The sequence below is a fragment of the Acomys minous genome (assembly GCF_964271855.1).
Source record: "Acomys minous genome assembly, chromosome: 9".
Classification (NCBI taxonomy): Eukaryota; Metazoa; Chordata; class Mammalia; order Rodentia; family Muridae; genus Acomys; species Acomys minous.
In genome coordinates, this window is record NC_140490.1 from 22034556 (window position 1) to 22058215 (window position 23660).

Genomic DNA, 23660 nt, shown 5'->3' on the forward strand with positions numbered 1-23660 from the left:
CTGCTTATGGCAAATGACAGAGAATGGAGATTATTTATGGTTTTTTGAGACAGAGTTTCTCTGTATAACCTTGGCTGTTGTGGACTCATTCTGTAGACTGGCCTGGCCTCAAATTCAGATTGATCTGCCTGCCTTTGCCTCCCAAGTACTAGGATTAAAGGGAGACAGGGTTTCTCTGTGTGATAGCCCTGGCTGTCCTGGACACATTTTGTAGACCAGGCTGGCCTTGAACTCACAGAGATCCACCTGACTCTCTGATTCTCATGTACTGGGGATTAAAGGCATGCACTACCATGCCTGACTCATATAACATATTTTTAAGGTTTACTTTTAGTGTTTTTATTTATGTGTGATATGTACTTGTGTGTGGTAGTGCCCACAAACACCAGAAGAGGGCAGTGGATTCTCTGGAGCTGGAGTTACAGGAACTTGTGAGTAGACCAATATGGCTGCTAGGAACTCAACACAGGTCCTCCTGAAGAGCAGCAAGTATTTGTTCTTAACCTTGGAACCAACTCTCTAGCCCCAATCCAAATATTTAAAGAAAAAATTAACCAATGTTTTTAATTAAAGGGGAAAAAATGGCTATAAGAACATAGAATCAGCATTATTTAAGATAATCTTGTTTTTATAAAAGAAAACGTTTAACCAAGCATGTTCTAAGGGAAGAAAACAGACCTGATCAAAGAAGCAATGATTATATTTGAAAAAGAAACTACTAAACATATACTTTGCCTCTCTGAATTATTTCTACTTATATGTCAGTAAAAATGTTAGGTTACAGTGAGTGCCTTTAGCTCTAGATGACTGGCAGCAAGATGCCTCTCAGCTCAAGGTAGGACAACCTGACACACAGAGCAAGACTTTGCCTCAAAAAAACAGACAAAGGGTGAAGAGTGGTTAACAGCTCACACTGCTCTTCTAGAAAACGCATATTGAATTCCCAGCATTCATGTCATGCAATTACTGCTTGTTAACTCTAGCTCCAGGAGATCAAATACATACCCAAACTGATGTGCTCACACCACACACTTTATTAAAAATAAAGATAATTCTTAAAAAATAAACAAGGACTCCTAAGAAGTTTATTAGGTAAAGATCCTACCATCAAGACTTGCAACTTCAACTCAACATTCTCACTCTCCACACCCCCATGAAAAAAAACAGGAAAAAAGTTACCTTATACTTTCCAATGTGTTGTTGAATAATTAATTGTTAACCTACAATAGACTTACAATAGAAACAAATTATCCCACCTGGTATCGATCAACCATGAGAAATGCGTAAGATTCTGAAAGTTCCTTATCCAAACGACCATCAAACTTCAGTTCTCTTCTCTTTTCTGTAAACTAAAAGAAATTAAATCTGTAACTACTTAGCATGAATGTTTCATCGATTAAGCTTAGAGTTAAAATTTTCTAAGAAATCACAAAACTATCAAAAATCTTTCTATGCTTTCTGCTATTCAAATCTTCAATTTTATTTCTTCTCATTTTAACTCCCCATATTAGTCAAAAGTATTTAGTTCTTAAGCCCCCACATGGTGGCATGGGCCTCTAACCTCAGCGCTTCAGAGGCAGCAGCAAGCAGATCTCTAAAGCCAGCTTGATGCAAAACGAAGAATCCCAGCCAGTCAGGGCTACACAGAGAAACTGACTCAAAAAGGAAAAAGTCAGCCGGGGCTACACAGAGAAGCCCTGTCTCAAAAAAAAAAAGAAAGAAAAGAAAAAAGTTTCTAGTACTTACCAATTTTCTATTAAAAATTTACTGTATCCTCAATCTCCTCAAAGATTATAAATTGATTTTTTTTCATTTTTATCTTCCACTTATTACAGTACACTGAATATAATAGGTGGTTTAATGTATTTAAGCCAGATACAATGGCACTTAAAGGCACCGGCATGGAGGCTGAAGCAGGAAGATCCCTTTGAGTTCAAGGCCAGACTGTTACAGAAAAGAATGCTGCCTAACAATATGCATCTATTTAAACTATAGAATAGCTAACATTTTTTATTTGTATTCAGACTACCTCAAGCATGTAATATAACTTCAGATAAAATTCTTATTCACAATTAACAAATAATCCCTACTATAGCATGAAACCACATCAAACTATCAAAATTTTATTTTCTCTAAAAACTGGTAACAGAGCTGGGCGTGGTGGCGCACGCCATTAATCACAGCACTCCAGAGGTAGAGGTAGACAGATCAATGTGAGCTCAAGGCCAGCCTGGTATACAAACTGCGTCCAGGACAGCCAGTGCTACACAGAGGAAACTGTCTCTAAAAAAAACAAAAAAAGAAAAAGAAAAACAACACAAAACTAGTAACAGTGCCCTTGAGAAAGATTTTTCAAAGTTAAATTTTGGTAATATATCACTAACCAATTGGTATGAAACTAAACTTTGTAATATTTCATATCGATTAGAAAACAATAGTTAACATTCTAAAACTCCATTTGTAAGCCAGGCATGGTGGCACACGCCTTTAATCTCAGCACTTCAGAGGCAGAGACAGGCAAACTGATGTGTGTTCAAGGCCAGCCTGGTCTACAGAGCAAACCCAAGACAGCCAAGGATATGCAAGGAACCTTGTCTCGTTAAAAAACAAAACAAAACAGAAAACCACTCCATTTGTATGTTACCTCATACATGCTGGCTTTTCCTATATTAAATTCAAAGAACACCGAATTTGCATATGAAATTAGGATTCACTGTCAACTTTTACCTTTTGTACATACTTTTCCAGTAGAATTTTTATGAGGGGGCAATTTAAAAAAAAAAAAGAAAAAGAAAAAAAGCCAGGTGCAGTGACACACACCTTTAATCTCAGCATTTGGGAGGCAGAGGCGGCAGGCACATCACTGAATTCGAGGCCAGCCTGGTCTACAAAGTGACAACAAACAAACGAAAACAAAAGGTGTTCTTCCAAATGTCCCGAGTTCCCACATGGTGGCTCACAACCATCTACAATGAGATTTGGTGCCCTCTTCTGGTGTGCAGGCACACATTCAGGCATAATACTGTATAATAAATAAATAAACAAATCTTTAAAAAACAAAAAAGGAAAAACTTCATTGTGAATTTACAATTAAGTACTCTTTAGTAAGCTATTTCTATGTGGATGATATAATTTCAGAATTCTGTATAACTACACATTAGTAACAATTATCACAGCAGATAAACACAGTACAGCAATAAAAGATATACATAGGTGTGGGGATGTATTTCAGGGGTAGAGCACTTGCTTAGCTTGAGTCAGAATCTTGAGTGTAATTTCCAGCACTACAAAGAAATTGTTTAAAATATTTTCACTGTTCTTTAAGTTGCCTTCCTGAAAAATAATTAGCTTATTTTTAAAAATAAAAACAAATTCTTTCCCAGGCTAATTACATACCTCTTTTTCCAAAACTTCATTATGTATCAAGCAAGCTCTTCTATAGTTAAAATTTGTTACTGAGGATGGCTCAAGATAAGATGAATGGAGAATATTTAAAACATCTTCAAATTCTCGAGACCCTGGAGTTAATGGCTGGAAAAGTGCTGGGGGAAAAAAAGCATATTTTAAGATTATTTTATTGGGCTAGGCATGGTGGCCCACACCTTTAATTCCAGCACTCAGGGAGGCAGAGGCAGCTGATCTCTGTGAGTTTGAGGTCAGCCTGGTCTACAAAGCCAGTCCAGGACAGCCAAGGCTACACAGAGAAACCCTGCCTCAAAAAAAAAATTTTTTTTATCATAAATGCAGGTTTTTCAGGTTTTTAAATATAACTTCAAATCAACAAAAGGCACCAAAAGTTACTTTATTTTATGACATGAGAATTATGAGAACTCAATGAAGACAACCAACTAGATGGCACAACAGGTAAAGGTGCTTGCTGCACAGACCTGACAACTGAGTTAGATTTCTAAAATCTCGTAAAAAAGTTGTTCTCTGCCTCCATTTGCATATTCATGTAAAGATGTGCATGTACAAATAATTTTTTTAACTCATTGAAGAATTAGGACTTAACCTAGACTAATTAGTTCCTTCAGAAATGAGGATCTAACCTCACATACAAAAAACGGCTGCAATTTTATAAACCTCCAGGATGGTACATTAAGGCAATCTAAATTGCTTCAAGCCTCAGAAGAACTCATGCATGTGCTCAACTTGTCTCAGTTCCTATTTACATTGCATTAAGAAAGTATGTCTGTGACTATGTTAGTCTAGAAACTATTATTGTAAATGAAAGCGCAAACCCAACATAATGGCTCGTGTTTGTAATTACTACACTTCAAAGGCAGAAATAAGAGGATAATCAAGTTTGAGGTAGCCTGGTTTAGAGAATGAGGTACAGGCCAGCCAGGGCATTATGGCAAGAGCCTATCCCCCCCCCCCCCAAAAAAGAGAAAATTTCAACTTTAGACAATGTACCTATAAAATAAAATGTTTGTTTGCTTTTAGTAATATGCAGTACTCAAACAGCATTAAATCAATTTAAAATAGGACATTTAAATACCAACTGTAAAGATGCAAGGCTTTGAACCAAGCCAGATAACGATAACACACACACACATACACATGCTCGTGCACACCTACCCCCTACCCTGAGACACGGTTTTTTTGTGTAGTCCTGGAACTCTCTGTAGACCAAGTTGGCCTTGAACTCAAAGAGATCCACCTGCTTCTGGTTTCTAAGTGCTAGGATTAAAGGTGGGCAGTCCTTATCCTACCTACTTGGTGGCTAAGTACAGATCGAGTTAAAGGATGGCCTAAAAACTTAGTGAGACTTCCAAACAAAACGTAAAAATACTCAAACAAAAAGTAAAAATACTAGAACATTTTTCTAGATGCAATGCATAATACCAGAAAACAGCAAGAGGTAGAGTTTTAGAGTAAAAATTGAAACATCAGATTTGTCACTTACTTTGTAGCAGATGATATATAAATAGCCCAATTCTCTCACTGTAAAATGGAAAACTCCAGGTCTCCTAATAACCATTACATGCCAAATACATTATATAAGGCAGTACACAAAGTACTAAGCAAAATAGAGCAGCTGTGCAAAGTTAACAAAACTAAGTTTGTGTCCCTGGGGTTTTCACCATTCTACATTGCATTTTTTTTTTTTTAATTTTTAACACAAGTTCTCAATGGACAGGCTAACCTCAAATCCTTCTTTAGCCTCTCAAGTACTAGAAATACAAGGCTATACCATTGCATCTGGCTCAAATTTGTGTGTGCATACATGAACATGGGTATACTCATGCCAAGATGTAGAGGTCAGAAAACATCTTTCCAGACTGGTTCTCTCCTCCTAGTGTGGTTCCAGGAATCAAACTCAAGCTCTCTGGCACTGGAATTTTTATAAAACTAAATCATTTAAACTAGTTGGTTTAATAACCAATCATGGTGGAGCATGCCTTTAATCACAGCATTCAGGACGCAGAGGTATGCAGATCTCTGTGAGTTTGAAGCAAGTTTGGTCTACAAATTGAATTCCAGGCCAGCCAGGGCTACATAAAACAAAAAAAGCCAAGAAACAATTTGGCCCAATAATCTTACATTTCTAATGTATACATGAAATTTTTCATTTGATAAATTTCAAATACCAAATCTATATATAAATCTTCCCCAAATTAAAAAAAAGTATATTTTTCACTGTAGAGTTATTTGCAGAAACAGTTATAGTCATTGTCTATATTTTTTCAAGACACAATTTCAAGGTCAACAGGTATTAAAAGTAACTCTTGGGTTCTACCGAAAATACTGTGTGTATATTTATTTATTTTGATGCAAGGTCTCAACAAAAAGTCCTTAATAGTCTGACATTCACTTTGTAGCCTGGGTTGACCTTAAACATGTCATCTTCCAGCTTCAGCTTCCCAAGTACTGGGATTACAAACATGTGCAATCACGCTCAGCTTTATACATACTCTTAGAAGTATACCACTTAAAAAAAAAAGTATGCCACTTAAAAGCTAACTATAAATAAGCTGTTTTACTACAGTTTCAATTCATTTTTATTAGGATACAATGTCAAATGGCATACATTTTTTTAATGGGGAGGGAGGGAGGTCCAAGATGGGGTATCTCTGTGTAGCCCTGGCTGTCCTCAAACTCTAAACCAGATTGGTCTTGCTCTGCCTCCTGAGTGCTCAGATTAAAGGTGTGCAATACTGGGGCTGGAGAGATGGCTCAGAGGTTAAGAGCACTGACTGTTCTTCCAGGGGTCCTGAGTTCAATTCCCAGCAACCACATGGTGGCACACGATCATCTATAATGAGATCTGGTGCCCTCTTCTGGCGTGCAGGTGTATGTGGAGGCAGAACATTGTATATGTAATAAATAGATAAATAAATAAATATTTTTTTAAAAAAGGTGTGCATACTGCCACCTGGTGACATATCCATTCTTTAACCAACTAGGCATATATCACAATAGTAGCTCTAAAAATAGTTGTTTTGGTTACAGACTGTCATAACAAAGTGTGCTAGGGAAAAGCCAATGTGTACCTAGTTTAAACTGGACATATGCAAGGATCCTGGGGAAGGAAGTCGACACAGTACAATAATGCAACTGGAGAAAAAAAAAATGGCTGATGAGATGGATCAGCTGGCTATGCAAGCATGATAATCTGAGTTTGGATCCTCAGAAGCCACATAAAAAGCCAGATAGTTGCTGATAATGTAATGAAATAAGAGGCAAAGACAGAACTGTTCCCAGGAAGCTCACAGGCCAGCTACTCTTGAGTATGGAAGCAAGAAGAGAACTAAGGAAAGAAAACAAAGACCACTAAAATATCTTGTAATCAAATTTGTATATGTATCCAGTAATAAATTGTCCACTCAAGAAATTACAACTGCCTTGTTCATTTCATCTTTCTAATATTCCCGTAGGTAGAAATGAGTACTAGTCTCAAGTAAATCTAATTGTTAAAAAACACATAGGCATTACTTAAAAGCAAACAAAACAACAACAAAAGAACAGTTCATATAAAGACATTTTTTGTTTTGTTTTTTTTGTTTTGCTTTCAAAAGTTACAGAAAGTGTGATTCTCAGTACCCGTATTGGCAAGTCTAAGCCTGTCTGTAATTCCAGCTCCAGGGGATTTGATGCACACACCACACTATTCCATACACACATAAATATAAATTACACAAATAGATACACACAAATGAGTCAAACACAAATTTGCACAAACTACCTCCTTGCAAAGTACAAACTATTTCCAATTCAATCCAAAGCAATGTCTTTTTTTAAAAAAAGGTTTTTTTCCATCTATGTAGATCTCTGGTATCTTTTTTTTGCCCCAAAGATTTACTTATTTATTATATATACAATGTTCTGCTTGCATGTACACCAGAAGAGGGCACCAGATCTTGTTATAGATGGTTATGAACCACCATGTGGTTGCTGGGAATTGAACTCAGGACCGCTGGAAGAACAGATAGTGCTCTTAACACTGAACTATCTCCCCATACTTTTTTTTTTTTTTTTTTTAAGATCTACTTATTTAGGCAGGCTCAGTGGTACAGGTCTGTAATCCTAGCACTCTGGGAGGCAGAGGCAGGTGGATCACTATAAATTCAAGGCCAGCCTGGTCTACAAAGAGAATCCAGGACAGCTGAGGCTACAAAAAGAAATCCTGCCTCGGGGAGAAAAATCTTATTATTTATACAGTATTCGGCCTAAATCTCATTATAGAGGCCTGTAAGCCGCATGTGGTTGCTGGGAATTGAACTCAGGACTTTTGGAACAACAGCTAGTGCTCTTAAGCACCAAGCCATCTCTCCAGCCCCACAATGTCTTATACAGTCATGTCAAGAATCACTAATAGAGAGAAACTTATCTTTTTTGAGACAGTTTCTCTGTGTAGCCTTGGCTGTCCTGGACACTTGGTAGACCAGGCTGGCCTCAAACTCACCAATCCGCCTGCCTCTGCCTCCCAAGTGCTGCGATTAAAGGCGTGCACCACCACTCCCGGCCATCCTTCTTGTGTTGTATATACATTATCTGCAAAACTTTAGAAAACTTGGAGTATGGCTATCAAAACATATAAACAAGAATGTAAGTGTTCTGATTTAAAAGTAATTATAACTAAAGTTAGTCAATGGATGAAACTTTGATGTTTCTCAATAGTACAGCATTTGGCTGACAAGCAAGTCATAAGTTCTGTCCCAGAACCACAAGATAATGCCAACTGAATGTGGTGACATCCATCTATGTATCTATGGCATTTAGTGGGCTGAGAAAGGAACATCAAGAATTCAAGGAAAGCCCACAGAATAGTGATGCTGTCAGCTCTGGTCAGAGAACCTTCATTTTGTAGTGGGTTGCTGTGATAAAGCACTGCTGAGTGCTAACCATAAATGGAACATGTCACTCCCTCCAAGGTCTACCAACACTGGGTAAGAAGGGACATCTAGATTGTACAAGCTGGTAAGAGTGTTTAAGTGGAATGCTAACTTCCAGACAAGGCATGGCTACTAACTCAGCAGTTGTGACTACCTATGTACAATCTAGACAACATTAAGAAGGGATGACAGATCTCCATCCCTCTCTGAACATTTCTACCATTAATAGTTGATGCAGGGGGAAAGTTCTCTTTTTGTGGTATAGACTGGGGTACCTGTGCTTTGTAAACAAGCCCAACCCTAACCACTCCAAGGGGAAAAAAGTTGGGAAGGGCCATAGCTGGGATTGGCAAGTGGAAGGGCTGGAAAGATGGCTCAAATGATTAAGAGCACTGGCCACTCTTCCAGAAAACATCAGTTTAGTTTAGTCCACAGCACCCACATGGCAGCCCACAACTGTCTAACTCCAGTTCCAGGGGATTGATTGGCAGGCTTGTAGTGCAGACAACACCTATAGAGCAGACAGCATCTATACACTGCTGAGTGAGGTGGTGTATGCCTTTAATCCTAGCACTTGGGAGACAGAGGAAGGGAGATCACTGTAAGTTCAAGGCCAACCTGGTCTACAAAGTGAGTCGAGGACAGCCAGAGAAACCCTGTCTCAAAAAAAAAAACAAAACCAAACAAACAAACAAAACAACCTATACACATATAATTTTTAAAAATTAAAAAGGGGCTGGAGAGATGGCTCAGTTAACAGCTAGGCTCACAGCCAAAAATTTAAGTGTTTGGATGGGGCACAAAAGAGGGTAATAGGGTTATGATATGACATCATATACATATATGAAAATGTCATAATGAAACTCATAACCCACTATTGCATATAAGCTAGTAAAAAATTTAAGTTTTTAAAAAAGTGCAAAACCAGCCTGAACTCCAAGGGAGAAAAGGAAATAATTAGCAAAAGAGCTAGTGACCAAAGTTGTTCTGTGATTCTGAGTCCAAGGCTGGTATCTACTGGTCTTAATTACCATCATCCAATATAACTCCATTTGTTTACAACTGATTTGTAAATCGCTTTTCTATCTAAAAATGTACTACCTGACAATACTTTAAGAAAGTGCTTTAGCTCAACATCAACGTTGAATGAACACAGTTCTGTTAGTAACAAATAATACACTGGTATGAGTCAAAGTAAACCAATAAATATAAATCTTCTGACCCAGGTTTATGTCTATGTAGAAAAAGTCATTGTTTTCAAAACCCAGACACCCATATCCAACTACTAAAACACTGTGGCTCAAAATGACAACTGCAGAGCTAGTTCTGATCCCAGAAACTGGTGAGTTGGAGACAGGAAGTAAATCTATCCTGGGTTATATTAAGACCTGGTCTTTAGAAAAAGAGAAGATGAAGACAACTGTAAATTCCTAGAAAAGATGAATATCTTTTAAAAACTGTATCACTAGTCTATTCCAAGAACTGTGGGAGAGAAATACTTTAGAATTCAATTATTAATTTTATTTTTCATAACATACTAGATGTAGAATAAAACATAGCAATCCAACTATAGGCCAATGCAATTTCTGTGGCTCTCTGAACTATAGAAGATAGTCCAACCAATAAATACTACAAGACACATCAAAAACAGTTAAATACGGTCATTCATCCCTTGGACTCCCTTCCACTCCTCGGAGTTCTCACAATTTCTTAATAAATCTGTACTTGCTCTGGGGGGCAGGGGACATTAAAATACAAAACCTTTTGGAGCATAGAGAGTCTCCCAGTATTTACAGTGAACATTATCTTTCCATCTCAAAATTCTCCCCAAGGTTGAATATATGCTAAACTATTGCAATTACACAACTGGTCAAATCAAAAGCTAACTTAAATTCTAGATTATAAAGCCATGGAAGATGGTGGTGTTAGCCCATAAGCCCAACACTAAAGAGGCTAAGGTAGTAGTATCCAAGTTTTAAGTTTGAGGCCAGCCTAGAATACATAGGGAGGATCCTATCCCAGGGTGGGGATTCATCTTTCTCTGCTTCCTGGCTGCAGATGTAGGTCATGTGCTTAACTGCCAGCCTTCTGCTGTTCTGATTTCTCCCCATGACGGACTATACTCTGAAACTGTGAGCCAAAATAAGCCCCACCTCCCCTAAATAAGTAAAAATAAAATTTAGTGGTGCCCGCCTTTAATCCCAGCACTCGGGAGGCAGAGGCAGGCGGATCGCTGTGAGTTCGAGGCCAGCCTAGTCTACAAAGCGAGTCCAGGACAGTCAAGGCTACACAGAGAGACTCTGTCTCAAAAAACCAAAAAAAAAAAAAAAAAAGAATAAACTTGCTACAGCTGAGTAGTTCCAAATCTATACATATGTTCAAATTCCACCTGCACTATTTACTAGTTAAGGGACAAGTTACTTCTCAGTAGTTGTTTTCCTGTAAAATGGACATAATTCCTACCACAAAGGATTCTTGAAATTATATACAAAGTTTAGAGAAATGTCTACCACCTATCAAGTACAATACTGCTTGCCAGTATTATTGTGCCACCAAAATGGAGTATTTAGATGTTATGCTATTATCATCACAAGTAAACTTTCAAGAGCTAGACAAACTGCTACAGTGAAACTACAGCACTTAGGAGACTAGAGGCAAGAGGGGTTGCTGCATGTTTGATGCCAGTATGGGCTATGTAGTAATACCTGTCTCAAATATAACTTTGAAAGTCAAACTGATTGGTATTTAATAATTTTTTTTAAATTAACATCTCAACTTTAAATTTCACCAGAAAGCAGTCAAATCTACTAGAATAGAATATGAACAAAGAAAAACTTTTGACACTGAAAAATTCAAGACCTAAATATTGTAAAATGTCGTATTATAGTAAATCAGATGACCGTTAGTACCAAGCCAAATCCTAAACATACTTTACAAACATTCCAATCAATGACATTGGTTGGAAACTAACAGTACCTGTACTGTTTTGGTTTTTGTTGTTGTTGTTCATTTTGTTTCATTTTCCTTCCAGTCACTTGTTCTCTATTGCTTAGCCTAAGATAATAATGTGATGTTAAGAAAAATGAAAAACAGGCTTCAGTGTGATGGTGCTAAATTTTAATCCCAGCACTCGGAAGGCAGGGTAGGTGGATCTCTGAGTTCCAGGACAGCCAAGACTACATAAAAGACCCTGTCTCAAAAATATAGCAAAGAAAATAAAGTGATAAAGTATGCTTTTATAGTAAAAAGTTCTTGGGAGGCAGAGGCAGGCAGATCTCTATGAGTTTGAGGCCAGCCTGGTCTATAGAGTGAGTTCCAGGACACCCAGAGCTGTTACACAGAGAAACCCTGTCTCAAAAAACAAAAACATACAAAGTTAATATTCAAAGACAAACTCCCAATTTAGGATAAAATCTGAGTTGGCAAAATAGGTGCTTCAACAAGCTAGACCAAGATATCACCTGTAATTCTTCCAGCTACTAGAGAAGCTGAGGCAGGAGCATTTCAAAGTCAAGACCAGAGCAACTTAGGGAGATCCTATCTCTATTATTTGTTTGGTTTTTTTGGGCTTTGTTCTTGTTTTCCCATACAGGTTTCTCTGTGTAGCCTTAGCTGTTCTGGACTCACTTTGTAGACCAGGCTGGCCTCAAACTCAGACATACCCCTGCCTCTGCCTCCCAGAGTGCTGGGGACTACAGGAGTGCACCACTGCACCCAGCTTTTGTTTTCTTTTTTAAAGATATAGGCCAGGTTGAGGTGGTGTGCACCTTTAATCCCAGCACTCTGGGAGGCAGAGGCAGGTGGATGTCTGTGAGTTGGAGGCCAGCCTGGTCTATAAAGAGAGTCCAGGACAACCATGGCTACACAGAGAAACCTTGTCTTGAAAACACCAAAAACGTTTTGATATAGCCATACTATATACTATTTGAACAACTGATGCCTGGTATAGATGTTAATAATTATTTTTAGTAAACATTAAAGAAAATCTACAGTGCTCCCTCCACAACTTCCCTTACAGATAAGAGTAAAAATTGTATCCCTAGGCAAAATGGAAAATGTAAGCACTTCCTGCAAGGAATATGTCAGACTCCACAGAGACTGCAACTGAGGTTTATAGTCCCTAATTCCCCGTGCTACTTTTAGTATATTCAAGGGTAGTCATTTTAGAGCAACTTCGAGATTTAACTTATGAAATTTAAGAAGCACATGACATTTTACCATATTTCAAATAAAATCAAATCCTAAAGGATTCTAAGCCAGTGTTCTGGTCCTTGAAAAAAAGGTGTTTTAACGGTGGTTTTGTTCACAGCCTTAGTCATTTAAAATCTAAAATAGATGTTTAAACAGCTTGAGAAACTTGTCGGTAATACAAAGCCTTTAATCCTAGCACTTGGGAGGCAGAAGCAGGGGGATCTCTGTGAGTTCGAGGCCAGCCTGGTCTACAGATGAAATTTCAGGACAGCCAAGGCTGTACAGAGACCCTGTCTCTAAAAAAACAGGAAATGCTTGATACAGGTTGCAACATTAAGCCCCCTATTCTCATAATCAGATCCTTTTTCACAGTACTTCCAACCTATTCTACCAACTGGCCACTGGGGAAGAGTATCTTAACTTTCCTTAAATCAACACTGCCATACACGCCTTAACTACATCAAAAATAATTCACTATCTTGCCCTACACTCTATAAAGTACATTAACTCATTTAAGGAGTATTTCTAGAAAAATTCAAGGGCAAATCCGTGGGCAAAGGTCAACTTCATCCTTTTCTGCATGGCTTCTCATTATATTTCCTTGGCTTTGTCATCCAAATAGAAACTTTCTTTGTATGTCCAGAATTTCAGATGCTACCCAGATGCACATTGTTTGAATCAAGACTCTAGTCAGAGTCAAATGACCAAAAAAAAAAAAAAAAAAAAAGCTTTGGGAAATAAACCATTAAAATACTAAAGCTCGCAGTAAAGAAAGAAGGAAAGATTTAAATAAAATCCAGAAAATTCCAAATTAGTGGCCAAAACCTACACTAAGGAAAACAGTGTTGTGCGGTTCACAATATGGTACTACGATTTCAAACTGTAAGCGACTAGCACAACTGTTCCTTTATCGATTTAAGAAACTAATCTGTAGTTCAAGTTGGAGATTCTTGGTCATAATCGAACTTCTTTTTCTCATGGGCAAATTAACGCACCAAGAACCTACCTTCCCATCCTTTTAAAATACAAAAGCCATACTAAGTTTGGAGTCAGGACAGAAGAAACCTATTTAATCTAATGCTTAAAAAAAGAAAGAAAGAAAGAAACTATATGGAAATGAGGTGTGATGGAAAACTGTGCATGGAGCGCATATACTAATGGAGTTTCCTAAATAAGAGAAGACGCTGACATCGAGCACATTTCAAGAACACTCATAGCTGAAGATTTCCATAGTAAGAAACTTGTCCTCAGAACGCAACGGCCTTGGAGAAAGCCTCAGAATCCATGGCCACCGGCTATTTCCACAAGGAGACTTCTCAGAAGCATCTTTAGGAGGAGGCCACATCAGCTTCTCTGCCTTCAGGGGTTGGGAAGGAGGGGCACCAAGTACCATCTTTCCTCTGGGCGCCGCAGCCTTACGGATACGCTTCAAACCTGAGCTAATTCCAACTTCCACGGGGAGAGGGGGAGCGGCGGAGCGTGGTTCCACCCTGTCCTCTCGCACCAAACGCAGCTGGGCGGCCGTGGCAGTGAGGGAAGGAGGCGGCTGGCACTCGCGTGCGTGTTTACGTGTCTCGGATGGGTGTGGGAAGAGAAGACAGAGAGGTCCTAATGAAAAGATGGAGGGGGAGAGAGGAGAGAGAGAGAGAGATTGGGAAGGAGGGGAGGCACCACCTTTCTTTTCTCTGCTCTTCCTGGGGATCTGAAAACTCCGCCTAACAGGCCTTTCGGGCTCTTCGGCGTCTTTGGGCAGAGCGGCCACCTCGGAGGTGTGCTGAGGTAGCTCGTGGCTGTGGCTCCGGGCGGCTTCGGCTGCCGCGGTCTCCTCAGGCCCCGCGCCGCCGCCGAGCTCCGCGGTGGTGGAGAAGCCGCCGCCGTCGCCGCCGCCGCCATTTTGTGGGGAGGACTCAAGCTCCGGAAACGCTGGCTTCATCCCGTCGTCTCCGCCGCCGCCGCCGCCACGGCTTTCCCAGCTCGCGTCCGTCGAAGAGGCCTCGGTCTCCGCGGCAGTCGCCATCGCGCGGGCGTTGAGGAGCTCCGGGAAGCTTCCGCCCACAAGGGCGACGGGCGTGGGGGGGGGGGGGAAAGGACGGCGGGCTGGCCCGCGTCCGAGTTCTTCTCAACCCACGCAGCCCTTCTTCCGCCCCGGGAGCCGCTCTCCAGCCTCAGGGACGCCGCTCAGACTTCCGCGCAGGACCGAGAGTTCCTCTCCCCACCGAGAGCCGCTCCCGACTCGGGCGGCTTCTCCACCGGCTCCGGCGACCCAACGTGCTCGCGTCGGGCCCGGGAGGGGGCGGGACCCCAGCGGGCCGGCTCAGCCAATAGAAATGCAGTGCCCGCCTCCGAGAATGCAGATAGACCGTGCGGGGGTGGAGCCTTGCAAGGCCGAGCCCGCCAAAAGGGGCGACAGTCACGCCCTGCGAGAGCGTCGAAGCCGTAGCCTCAGGCTGAGGGCCTAGGACCCGCTTTGCTCCGCGAATTCCTGGGCCCTGCCCCTTCCGCTCTGAGATTGACGGAGGCAAGCCCAGTGGGGTCTTCCGGACTCTAGGTGTCCCGTTTTGAGGCTAGCGTCTTCTCGCCTCCTGAGTTCTGTGAGCCCAAACCGGCTGGTGCAGATTTTGTGACGTACTCGGCTCTGAGCTGCTCTTCCAAAGAACCAGGGTTCCATTCCCAGCATCCACATGGCGACTGAACCAGCTCTGAGTCAGTTGGTCTCTGGGGGCACCAGGCATACCTGTGGTGCTCTGACATGCTATGGAGAAAACACCTTTACTCCTAAAGCTTCTGAATAAATAATAAAATGGCCTCCATGCGATGCCTCAGGCCTGTAATCCCAGCACTCAAGGAGGCAGAGGCAGGTGGATCTTTCACAGTCCGAGAGCAATCTGGTCTACGAAGAGAGGCCAGGTCAGCCAAGGCTAAACAGAAAAACCATGTCTCGAAAAACAAACAAAACAAGAAAGAAAGAAAAGAAAATGGCCTCCAGTGATCAGCCTAATGCAGCGTCCTATTCCCTCCAGACCTGCTTCCTTCCCAGGCTTCCTCCAGCCCCAAGCACAACATAAGCAAACGCCCAGTATTTGGGATTCTTCCACATAATTTACAGCCTAACAAGGGGAGAAAGGCTGGTAGCTTTTAGATTTTCCCCCTTGGGTTTTTTCCCCTGTAACACACACACACACACGCACACGCACACGCACACACCACCACCAACAACAACAACAACTATCAGTGATAATAACTGAGCAGTAACAGGGTTATGTTACAGATGTATGAACCCAACAGTTTTTACTTCTATAAATCTAAGCTAAAAATCTACTCATTTGTGTTATAAATGTTTAAGAATATCCATTATAGGTGATACTTGTGATAGCAAAGAATTGGAAGCAGCCTAAATACCTACTAACACTATCTAGCCATACAATGGAATCTTTGGGCATAAAAATAGAATACTAACATATGTTACAACATGGATAAAACAGTACGATATTATGTTAAATTTAGAAAGCCAGACAGAATTGCCATATGTTGTATGATCTTCATATGAAAGGCCAGAAAATCCAATGTGGTGGCACCTGCCTTTACTCCCAGCACTCAGGAAGGTGGATCGCTGAGTTCGAGGCCAGCCTGGTCTGCAGAGTGAGTTCCAGGACAACCAGGACTCACAGAGTAACCCTACCTCGACAAAACCAAAACAGAAAAAGGAAGCCCACAGCAGAGGAAGGTTGGTGGTTTGCAAGGGTTTGGAAGAGGGAGAAGGGTGCTACTAAATACAAGGTTTGGTTTTGGTGATAAAAATATTCTGGAAGCCAGGTGTGGTGGTGCACACCTTTAATCCCAGCACCCAAGGCGGAGGCAGAGGTGAGTTTGAGGATAGCCTGGCCTACAAAGTGAATCCAGGACAGCCAGGACTACAAGAGAAACTCTGTCTTGGGAAATAAATAAATAAATAAATAAATAAATATTCTGGAATTACTGGCAATAGTATAATTAATTGCACAACACACTAAAACTCACTGAGTTATACATCTTGTAAAGAATTTAAAAAAAAAAAAAGAAAAAGAAAAAGAAAAAAAAAGAATTTCAGGGCTGATTCAGTAAAATGTTTGTATTGCAAGCTAAAGGACCTGAGTTGTTATTTTAAAGGCAGACATGTTGGCCTGAGTTTATAATCCCAGTGCTGTGGAGGAAATAGAGATAAATTGGTCATCATGCCAGACAGCTTAGCCTGCTTGGTGAGGCCAATCAGAGACCCTGTCTCAAACCAGGTAGACAGCAATGAAGAATGACAGCAAGGTTTGTCTTCTAACCTGCACATGCACATACATCCTCCTGCACACACACACCATACACACACACAAAGAGAGAGAGAGAGAGAGAGAGAGAGAGAGAGAGAGAGAGAGAGAGAGAGAGAGAGAGAGAGAGAACAGTGCATTTTGTTATATATCAACAGAGTAAACTTTTTTGAGGCCAAAGACAAGAACAGAGAAGTCATCTCTATCCTGGGGCTATTTTTGTGGTGTTTGTTGCTTGGTTTTTCAACATTTGTTTGTTTGTTTTGGGGGTTGCTGTTATTGTTTTGAGATAGGCTCTCTCTGTGTAACTCAGGCTTACCCAGAGCTCTAGATTCTTCTGCCTTACCCTCTGGATGCTGAGATTACAGGTGTGGACCAGCACACCTGCCTAACCACTGGCTTTTATAAACAGATCACCATGAGTTCTGCCAATGCAAAGGTGAAGGAGCAGAAGGAACTCCTTACCTGGCTGAGTCTAGCCCCTTCAGCACACTATTCTGCTAAGTCAGGCCCAGGCTTCCAACCCAGAGAAACCAGGAGTACAGGTACAAGCCTTATCCCTACCCACTAGTTTTATGGTCATTGTTAAGCAATAATATAGAACTAATATAAAGGTTATAATTTCCCTGGCATTTCCTAAGTGCTTCGTATATTGCAACTCATTTATTTTTCACAGTAACCTTGTGAAGTAGGGTAGGTACTTATACCTACTCCATTTTTCTTTTTCTTACCACTGTCTCTGTCTCTTCCTTCCTTTTTTCACATTTGTTTATTTATATAGTGTTCACAAGTGTGGAGCTCTGAGGCCACCTTGCAGGAACAGGAAGGTTCTCTCCTTCCACTATGTGTCAGGCTCCTGCTTGGTGGCCAGTATCTTCACCCACTGGGCCAGTTGTTTGTTTTGATACAGAGCCTCACTCTGTCATAGCCCAGGCCAGCTGCCTCTAACTTAAAGCAATCTTCTTGCCTCTGCCTCCTAAATGCTGTATCTTGTTTTCTTTGGCAGAAAAACACTCTTGGTATCTCATGCAACATGATTTGGGTTCATTCTTAGTAATTTCTTCCTTATCTTGCATGTCTTACTTAAGTAAACTGGACCTAATAGGTAAGAAATCTAGCTTTACCCCCAATATAAAATAGGATGTGAGCCAGCCGGGGTGGCGCACTCCTGAGATCCCAGCACTCAGGAGGCAGAGGCAGGCAGATCTCTGGGAGTTCAAAGCCAGCCTGGTTTACAAAGCGAGTCCAGAACAGCCAAGGCTACTCAGGGAAACCCTTTCTCAAAAAATAAAAACAAACAAATAAACTAGGAAGTATCTATTCAAATGTTTTTACATGATTTACACAGATTCGAAATGCTGTTTATTGCATCTGAGAAGAGAGGTGAAATCATTTGCTAAATAAACCCAAAGCTTGCTGAGATCAAAAGGACTTAACCATGAGGAGCGACTGAGCTGCGGCAGCCGGCTTTCATCAGGCCAGGACCAGCTGCAGTCATTTCCAGCACTGCCTTTCCATCTGAAGAAAGACCCAGGTTTGGAGGATTTCTCTAACTCGGGAGCCTGGTGTCAAGTAGAAGAGTTATACAAAGTGTTAAGGGAGGGGGATACTCAAGGCAACGTGGTACCACTACAAAGGTGCAAAAGGTGGTAAGAAAAAATGTGTACTTTTTTTTATAATAAAGGAGGACAAAAAATTGTATGGTGCTCCATGTTTAGGAATGGATAACCATCTCACCACTCAACTTGGAAGAGGGAGAGTAAGTAAGAGGAATGGGAATAGATATTCAGAAAGAGCATTTGAAACATGCCTTACTGTCAGCAAACGCATCATTCACTCTCCTGAACAAATATTTCCTGAAACCCACCTGCTACCAAGCCCCCAAGCTGGGTTTCTGAGGATGTACCTGTAAATAAAGCAGACCCATCCTGACTCTGACATCCTCACTTCATTTAATTGTCACGACACTTGCCAGACAAGCATTGTCATTTGGGGCAGAGGATTAAATAGACATTGTCTAAGCACACACTGCTACTGAGTGGAGGGATAGGTTTGCATGTTCTAATGCCAGCGTTAGCTCTGTGGTTCCAGGCCGGCCAGCGTTAGCTCTGTGGTTCCAGGCCGGCCAGCGTTAGCTCTGTGGTTCCAGGCCGGCCAGCGTTAGCTCTGTGGTTCCAGGCCGGCCAGCGTTAGCTCTGTGGTTCCAGGCCGGCCAGCGTTAGCTCTGTGGTTCCAGGCCGGCCAGCGTTAGCTCTGGGGGTTCATGCCACTGCCTCCTCCTCTTCTTCCTTCTTCCATCTTTCATGCCCTGTCCTCCTGGGCCAATCTCATGCTGGATTTGCAGAAGCAAGCAAGGGAGCGAGCTTCCTGGAGGCAGCCCACTCTTTTCTGCCATGCGTGGCTGACGAATGGGTGTGCCCCTGGTTTAGGCAGAGCCCCAGGGATTTTGCCTCAAGACTGCTTAATGTTGCTATAGGCTGACCTCCAGCACTTTCCTTTCTAAATAGTTAATCTAAATTCCTAAATATTTTGGGGGTGAAAACTGAACACACACACAATCCCCACCCCCCAGGGTTCACTGTCTAACATTAAGTTATGCCTCGCCCCTAGAATGCCAAATGAAACAAAATTATACCACAATGCATTTCAATTGTTCTGTCTCCTTATACACCATTTATCTCCCTTGTTTTGGCTTTGTAAAAAATTACATTATTTGTGTGTGGGTGTGTGCATGCTGTGGAATGCATGTGGAAGTCAAAGGACAACTTTGTGTGTGCGTGCGCGCGTGCCTCTGCCTCCCAAGTGCTGGGATTAAAGACATGCACCATCACGCCCAGCTTAATTAATTTATTGTTTGTTTGTTTGTTTTGGTTTTCCAAGACAGGGTTTCTCTGTGTAGCTTTGGTTGTCCTGGGCTCACTTTGTAGACCAAGCTGGCCTCGAACTCCCAGAGATCTGCCTGCCTCTGCCTCCCAAGTGCTAGGATAAAAGGCATGTGCCACTACCACCACCTGGCTTTGGGTTTTTGTTTGTTTGTTTGTTTGTTTGTTTTTAAGACTTATGTATTTATTATGTATTCTATCTGCATGTATGCCTGTATGCCAGAAGAGGGCATTAGATCTCATTATAGATGGTTGTGAGCCACCCTATGGTTACTGGGAATTTAACTCAGGACCTCTGGAAGAGCAGACAGTGCTCTTAACCCCTGAGACATCTCTCTAGCCCCTAATTTTTAATAAAATAGTGGTTTCTGCAAATTTATAGATGACTTGGGGGGCAAAAAGACATCACCAATCAGGCTGGGTGTAGTGGTGCGTGCTTTTAATGCCAGCACTCAGGTGGCAGAGGCAGGCAGATCGATGTGAGTTTGAGGCTAGCCTGGTCTACAAAGCAAGTCTAGGACAGGCAAGGCTACACAGAGAAACCCTGTCTCAAAGAAAAAGAAAAACAAACAAACAAACATCACCAATCATCTGGTTTCTTGGACCAATTACTGAGTTTCCAGCCAGACTTTGTTTACCAGATTCAGCAGTGCTTCACTATTTTGCGGCTTATAGTACCGAAAGGGTACTGGGGCTTTAATTTTGTACATGTCCTTTCCAATTTACAAAAGCCTAGCAGTAAAAGGCATGTAGCATTACCTTTGTGTACACCATAAATGCTATAAAGCAACGATTTTAAAAGAATACTGGAAAGTCTCCATTAACTTATAAATGAATAGAAGAAAAAACATAGTATAATCATAACACGGAACATTATCTGGCCATAAAAAATATAAAGTGCTGATGCTGCAACATGAGTGGAATGTCCAGAAGAGGGAAAGTCATAGAGAGGTTAGGTTGGTTATTAGAAGAGTAGGGTTGGGGGAGGCGATGAAAAGATTCTATTTTTTTTTGTTTGTTTTTGTTTTTGTTTTTCGAGACAGGGTCTCTGTGTAGCCTTGGCTGTCCTGGACTCACTTTGTAGACCAGGCTGGCCTCGAACTCACAGAGATCCGCCTGCTTCTGCCTCCTAAGTGCTGGGATTAAAGGTGTATGCCACCATGCCCAGCTACATGGTTTTGTTTTGTTTTTAAGATTTTATTATGTATACAATGTTCTGTCTGCATGTACACCTGCACACCAGAAGAGGGCACTAGATCTCATTACAGATGGTTGTGAGCCACCATGTGGTTGCTGGGAATTGAACTCAGGACCTCTAGAAGAGCAGCCAGTGCTCTTAACCGCTGAGCCATCTCTCCAGCCCCGATGAAAAGATTCTAAAACTAATATAACATGACTTTCCTGTACTCTCAGCATTTAGGAGGCCAACACAGGAGGATCTGTGAGCTTAACACCAGCCTGCATTTCTTAGGTCAGGTTTTGCAAATAAGTAAATAATTGCAGTGATGATTGCTTAACTCTGAAAACACTACCAACAACTGTGTAAGTGGATGCGAGTGAGTGGATCTCTAAATTACTGAACTATGTGGTGCACAAATTAAACCAATAAAACATTTTTCCAAGAAAATTTGATATTAGTTTCCACAAATAAGTAGAGAAAACGCCTTTTCAGGTATATGATGCAGGAAGGTGTTTGACTTGCGGCTACTGCTTACATTTCTATTGATTACACAGAGCTAACAATAAAAGTCTCCCATACCTCCCCCCAAAATAAAATAAAACAAAAGCCCACGCTGTTCTACTAACATAGCTGTAACATAAAGCAAACACAATAAGTAAGCTAGAAGTAGCTTAGGTCATTTCAGACAGCTACACCCTCTGTAAGAATGCCAACTATGTTTCCTTCATTTATTTTTGTTTTTGTTTAATTTGTTCGGTTGATTGTTCTGTGAGGGTTTTGTTGTTTGGTTTTGTTTTTTGTTTTTCGAGACAGGGTTTCTCTGTGTAGCGCTAGCTGTCCTGAAACTTGCTCTGTAGACCAGGCTGGCCTCAAACTCACAGAGATACGCCTGCCTCTGCCTCCCCAGTTTGCGCCACTACGCCCAGCTGGTTTGGTTTAATTTTCACATTTAAGGTCTTCCTATGTAGTTCAGTTTGACAATTCTCCTGCCTCAGCTTTTGAAGTGCTAGGAGTACAGGTGTGTACTACCACTTCTGTATTTAGCTTTTCTTGATTATCAAATACAGATGTTTTGTGCAAAAGTTAATTAATATTAGCCTTCTTTTAAAAACCAGCTGGGCATGGTGGTGCATAACTGTCGCAAGCAGAGAGTTTACACTCAGGATCCGGAACAAAGGAGGCGGGCCAAGTGCAAGTGGTACGTTTTAGCAAGAGAGATTTATTAGCAATACAAAGACAACTACAGCAAAAGGCGGCGGCTAAGGCTCCAAGGCCAAGCCACCAATACCATTCCATTATACTCTTAAAACTATCTTAATTCCAATAGGAGTAGCATTTAGCATCTTATAATATCAATGTTCTAGGAGCTTATGCCATTAGGGTATATGACCTGATATCGCGATGTTCTGTCGAACAGGTTCGCTGCTGCGACTTGATTGAGTTCTCGGGTTGTTATCTGACAGCGTGTCTGTCTGCTCCGTCCGGGAAGAGCGCCTCGTTGTCTGACAGCATTTCAGGCAGTCATGGTGACAGCGAGGGAACTGGCTGCTTCTTCTCAGGGTTTTTATACTTAACTTAACCTTATCATCTCTAATTCACACATCTAGCTTTCTGCGTCACTCTTATCACCAACTTGCAGTCGTGGCTGCTCTTAGGTCAGAATTTACTACTAAGGTTTTATCTATCACTCACACATCTGGTCACACGTCAGCTGCTTTCTACACTGGGCTTTGAATCAAGCCCTTACATGTTTATTACAATAACTTTAATCCAAACACTCGGGAGACAGAGGCCAGCCTGGTTTACAAAACAAGTTCCAGAACAGCCAGAGATACACAGAGAAACCCTGCCTCAAAAACAAAAACAAAAACAAAAACAGTCTATAAACCAGGCATGGTAGTTTCTGCATATAATGTCAGCTCTCAGGCAGCCCAGACAAGAAGATGGCTGTGAGGTCCAGGCCAGCTTGAGCTACAAAACAAAACAAAACAAAAACCAAATAAGCACATACTAGTAAAAGTCACTTTCATTCAGCTTACTGCGTCCTTCTGCTAACCTTGGCCTAGTCCTGGAAGCTCCCAGCCTCTATACAATCTAAATTAGACCTAAAATGTTTCCAGCCTCTGAGGGTTTTTTTGTTTGTTTGTTTTATTTTTGTTTTTCGAGACAGGGTTTCTCTGTATAGCCTTGGCTGTCCTGGACTTGCTTTGTAGACCAGGCTGGCCTCAAACTCACAGCGATCCATCTGCCTCTGCCTCCTGAGTACTGGGATTAAAGGTGTGCGCCACCACTGCCCGACATTCAGCCTCTGAGATTTACTGCTAATAAGCTCATCCTTTCTAGCTCTTTTTAAAAAATTATTTATTATTTATACAATATCTGCCTGCATGTGTGCCTATACACCAGAAGAGGGCACTAGCTCTCATTACAGATGGCTATGAGTCACCATGTGGTTACTGGGAATTGAACTCAGAATCTTTGGAAGAACAGCCAATGCTCTTAACCTCTGAGCTGTCTCTCCAGCCCCTTTCTAGTTCTTTCTGAGCTCCGAGTGGCTGGTTCAATTCAGCTGTTCTGGCTCTACCTCTTCTCCAAGCTAACTGATTCAAACTGGTTTGTTTCTGCTTCTGACTGGATTGCTCTACTTAGCTTCATACTAGCTTTGGCAATGTGTGTAGCTTGTTCTTACCCTACAACCGGTCTCTGTATAACTGTCCAGGTAAAACTAACTCCTCTCTCTCTCTCTCTCTCTCTCTCTCTCTCTCTCTCTCTC

General features: G+C 41.4%; 1 protein-coding gene and 1 long non-coding RNA gene across 11 annotated transcripts in view; one reads left to right on the forward strand and one right to left on the reverse strand.

Annotated features, from left to right (window-relative positions):
• The window catches only part of TASOR (transcription activation suppressor), a 61984-nt gene extending 47195 nt beyond the window's left edge, over positions 1-14789 (reverse strand). For all 8 annotated transcript variants that reach the window (XR_014781661.1, XR_014781662.1, XR_014781663.1 and 5 more), the window contains exons 1-3: positions 14205-14789; positions 3397-3542; positions 1257-1349 (exon numbers count right to left, since the gene is read on the reverse strand). Coding sequence is in view for 3 of the 8 variants with exons in the window: in XM_084794827.1 (XP_084650953.1) it covers positions 1257-1349; positions 3397-3542; positions 14205-14547 (582 nt within the window). In the remaining 5 variants the exon portion in view is untranslated. The remainder of the gene's footprint in view (positions 1-1256; positions 1350-3396; positions 3543-14204) is intronic.
• A 188-nt stretch (positions 14790-14977) lies between these two features.
• On the forward strand, positions 14978-22547 carry LOC311604780. 3 transcript variants are annotated; one of them, XR_014781672.1, is made up of 4 exons: positions 14978-16254; positions 17238-17370; positions 18174-18359; positions 22305-22547. It is a non-coding gene; the product is annotated as an uncharacterized lncRNA (long non-coding RNA). The 3 variants fall into 3 exon arrangements; XR_014781673.1 differs by lacking the exon at positions 22305-22547 and having other exon boundaries at positions 14978-15437; positions 16035-16254; positions 18174-18501; XR_014781674.1 differs by lacking the exon at positions 22305-22547 and having other exon boundaries at positions 18174-18499.
• Positions 22548-23660: the final 1113 nt, after the last annotated feature.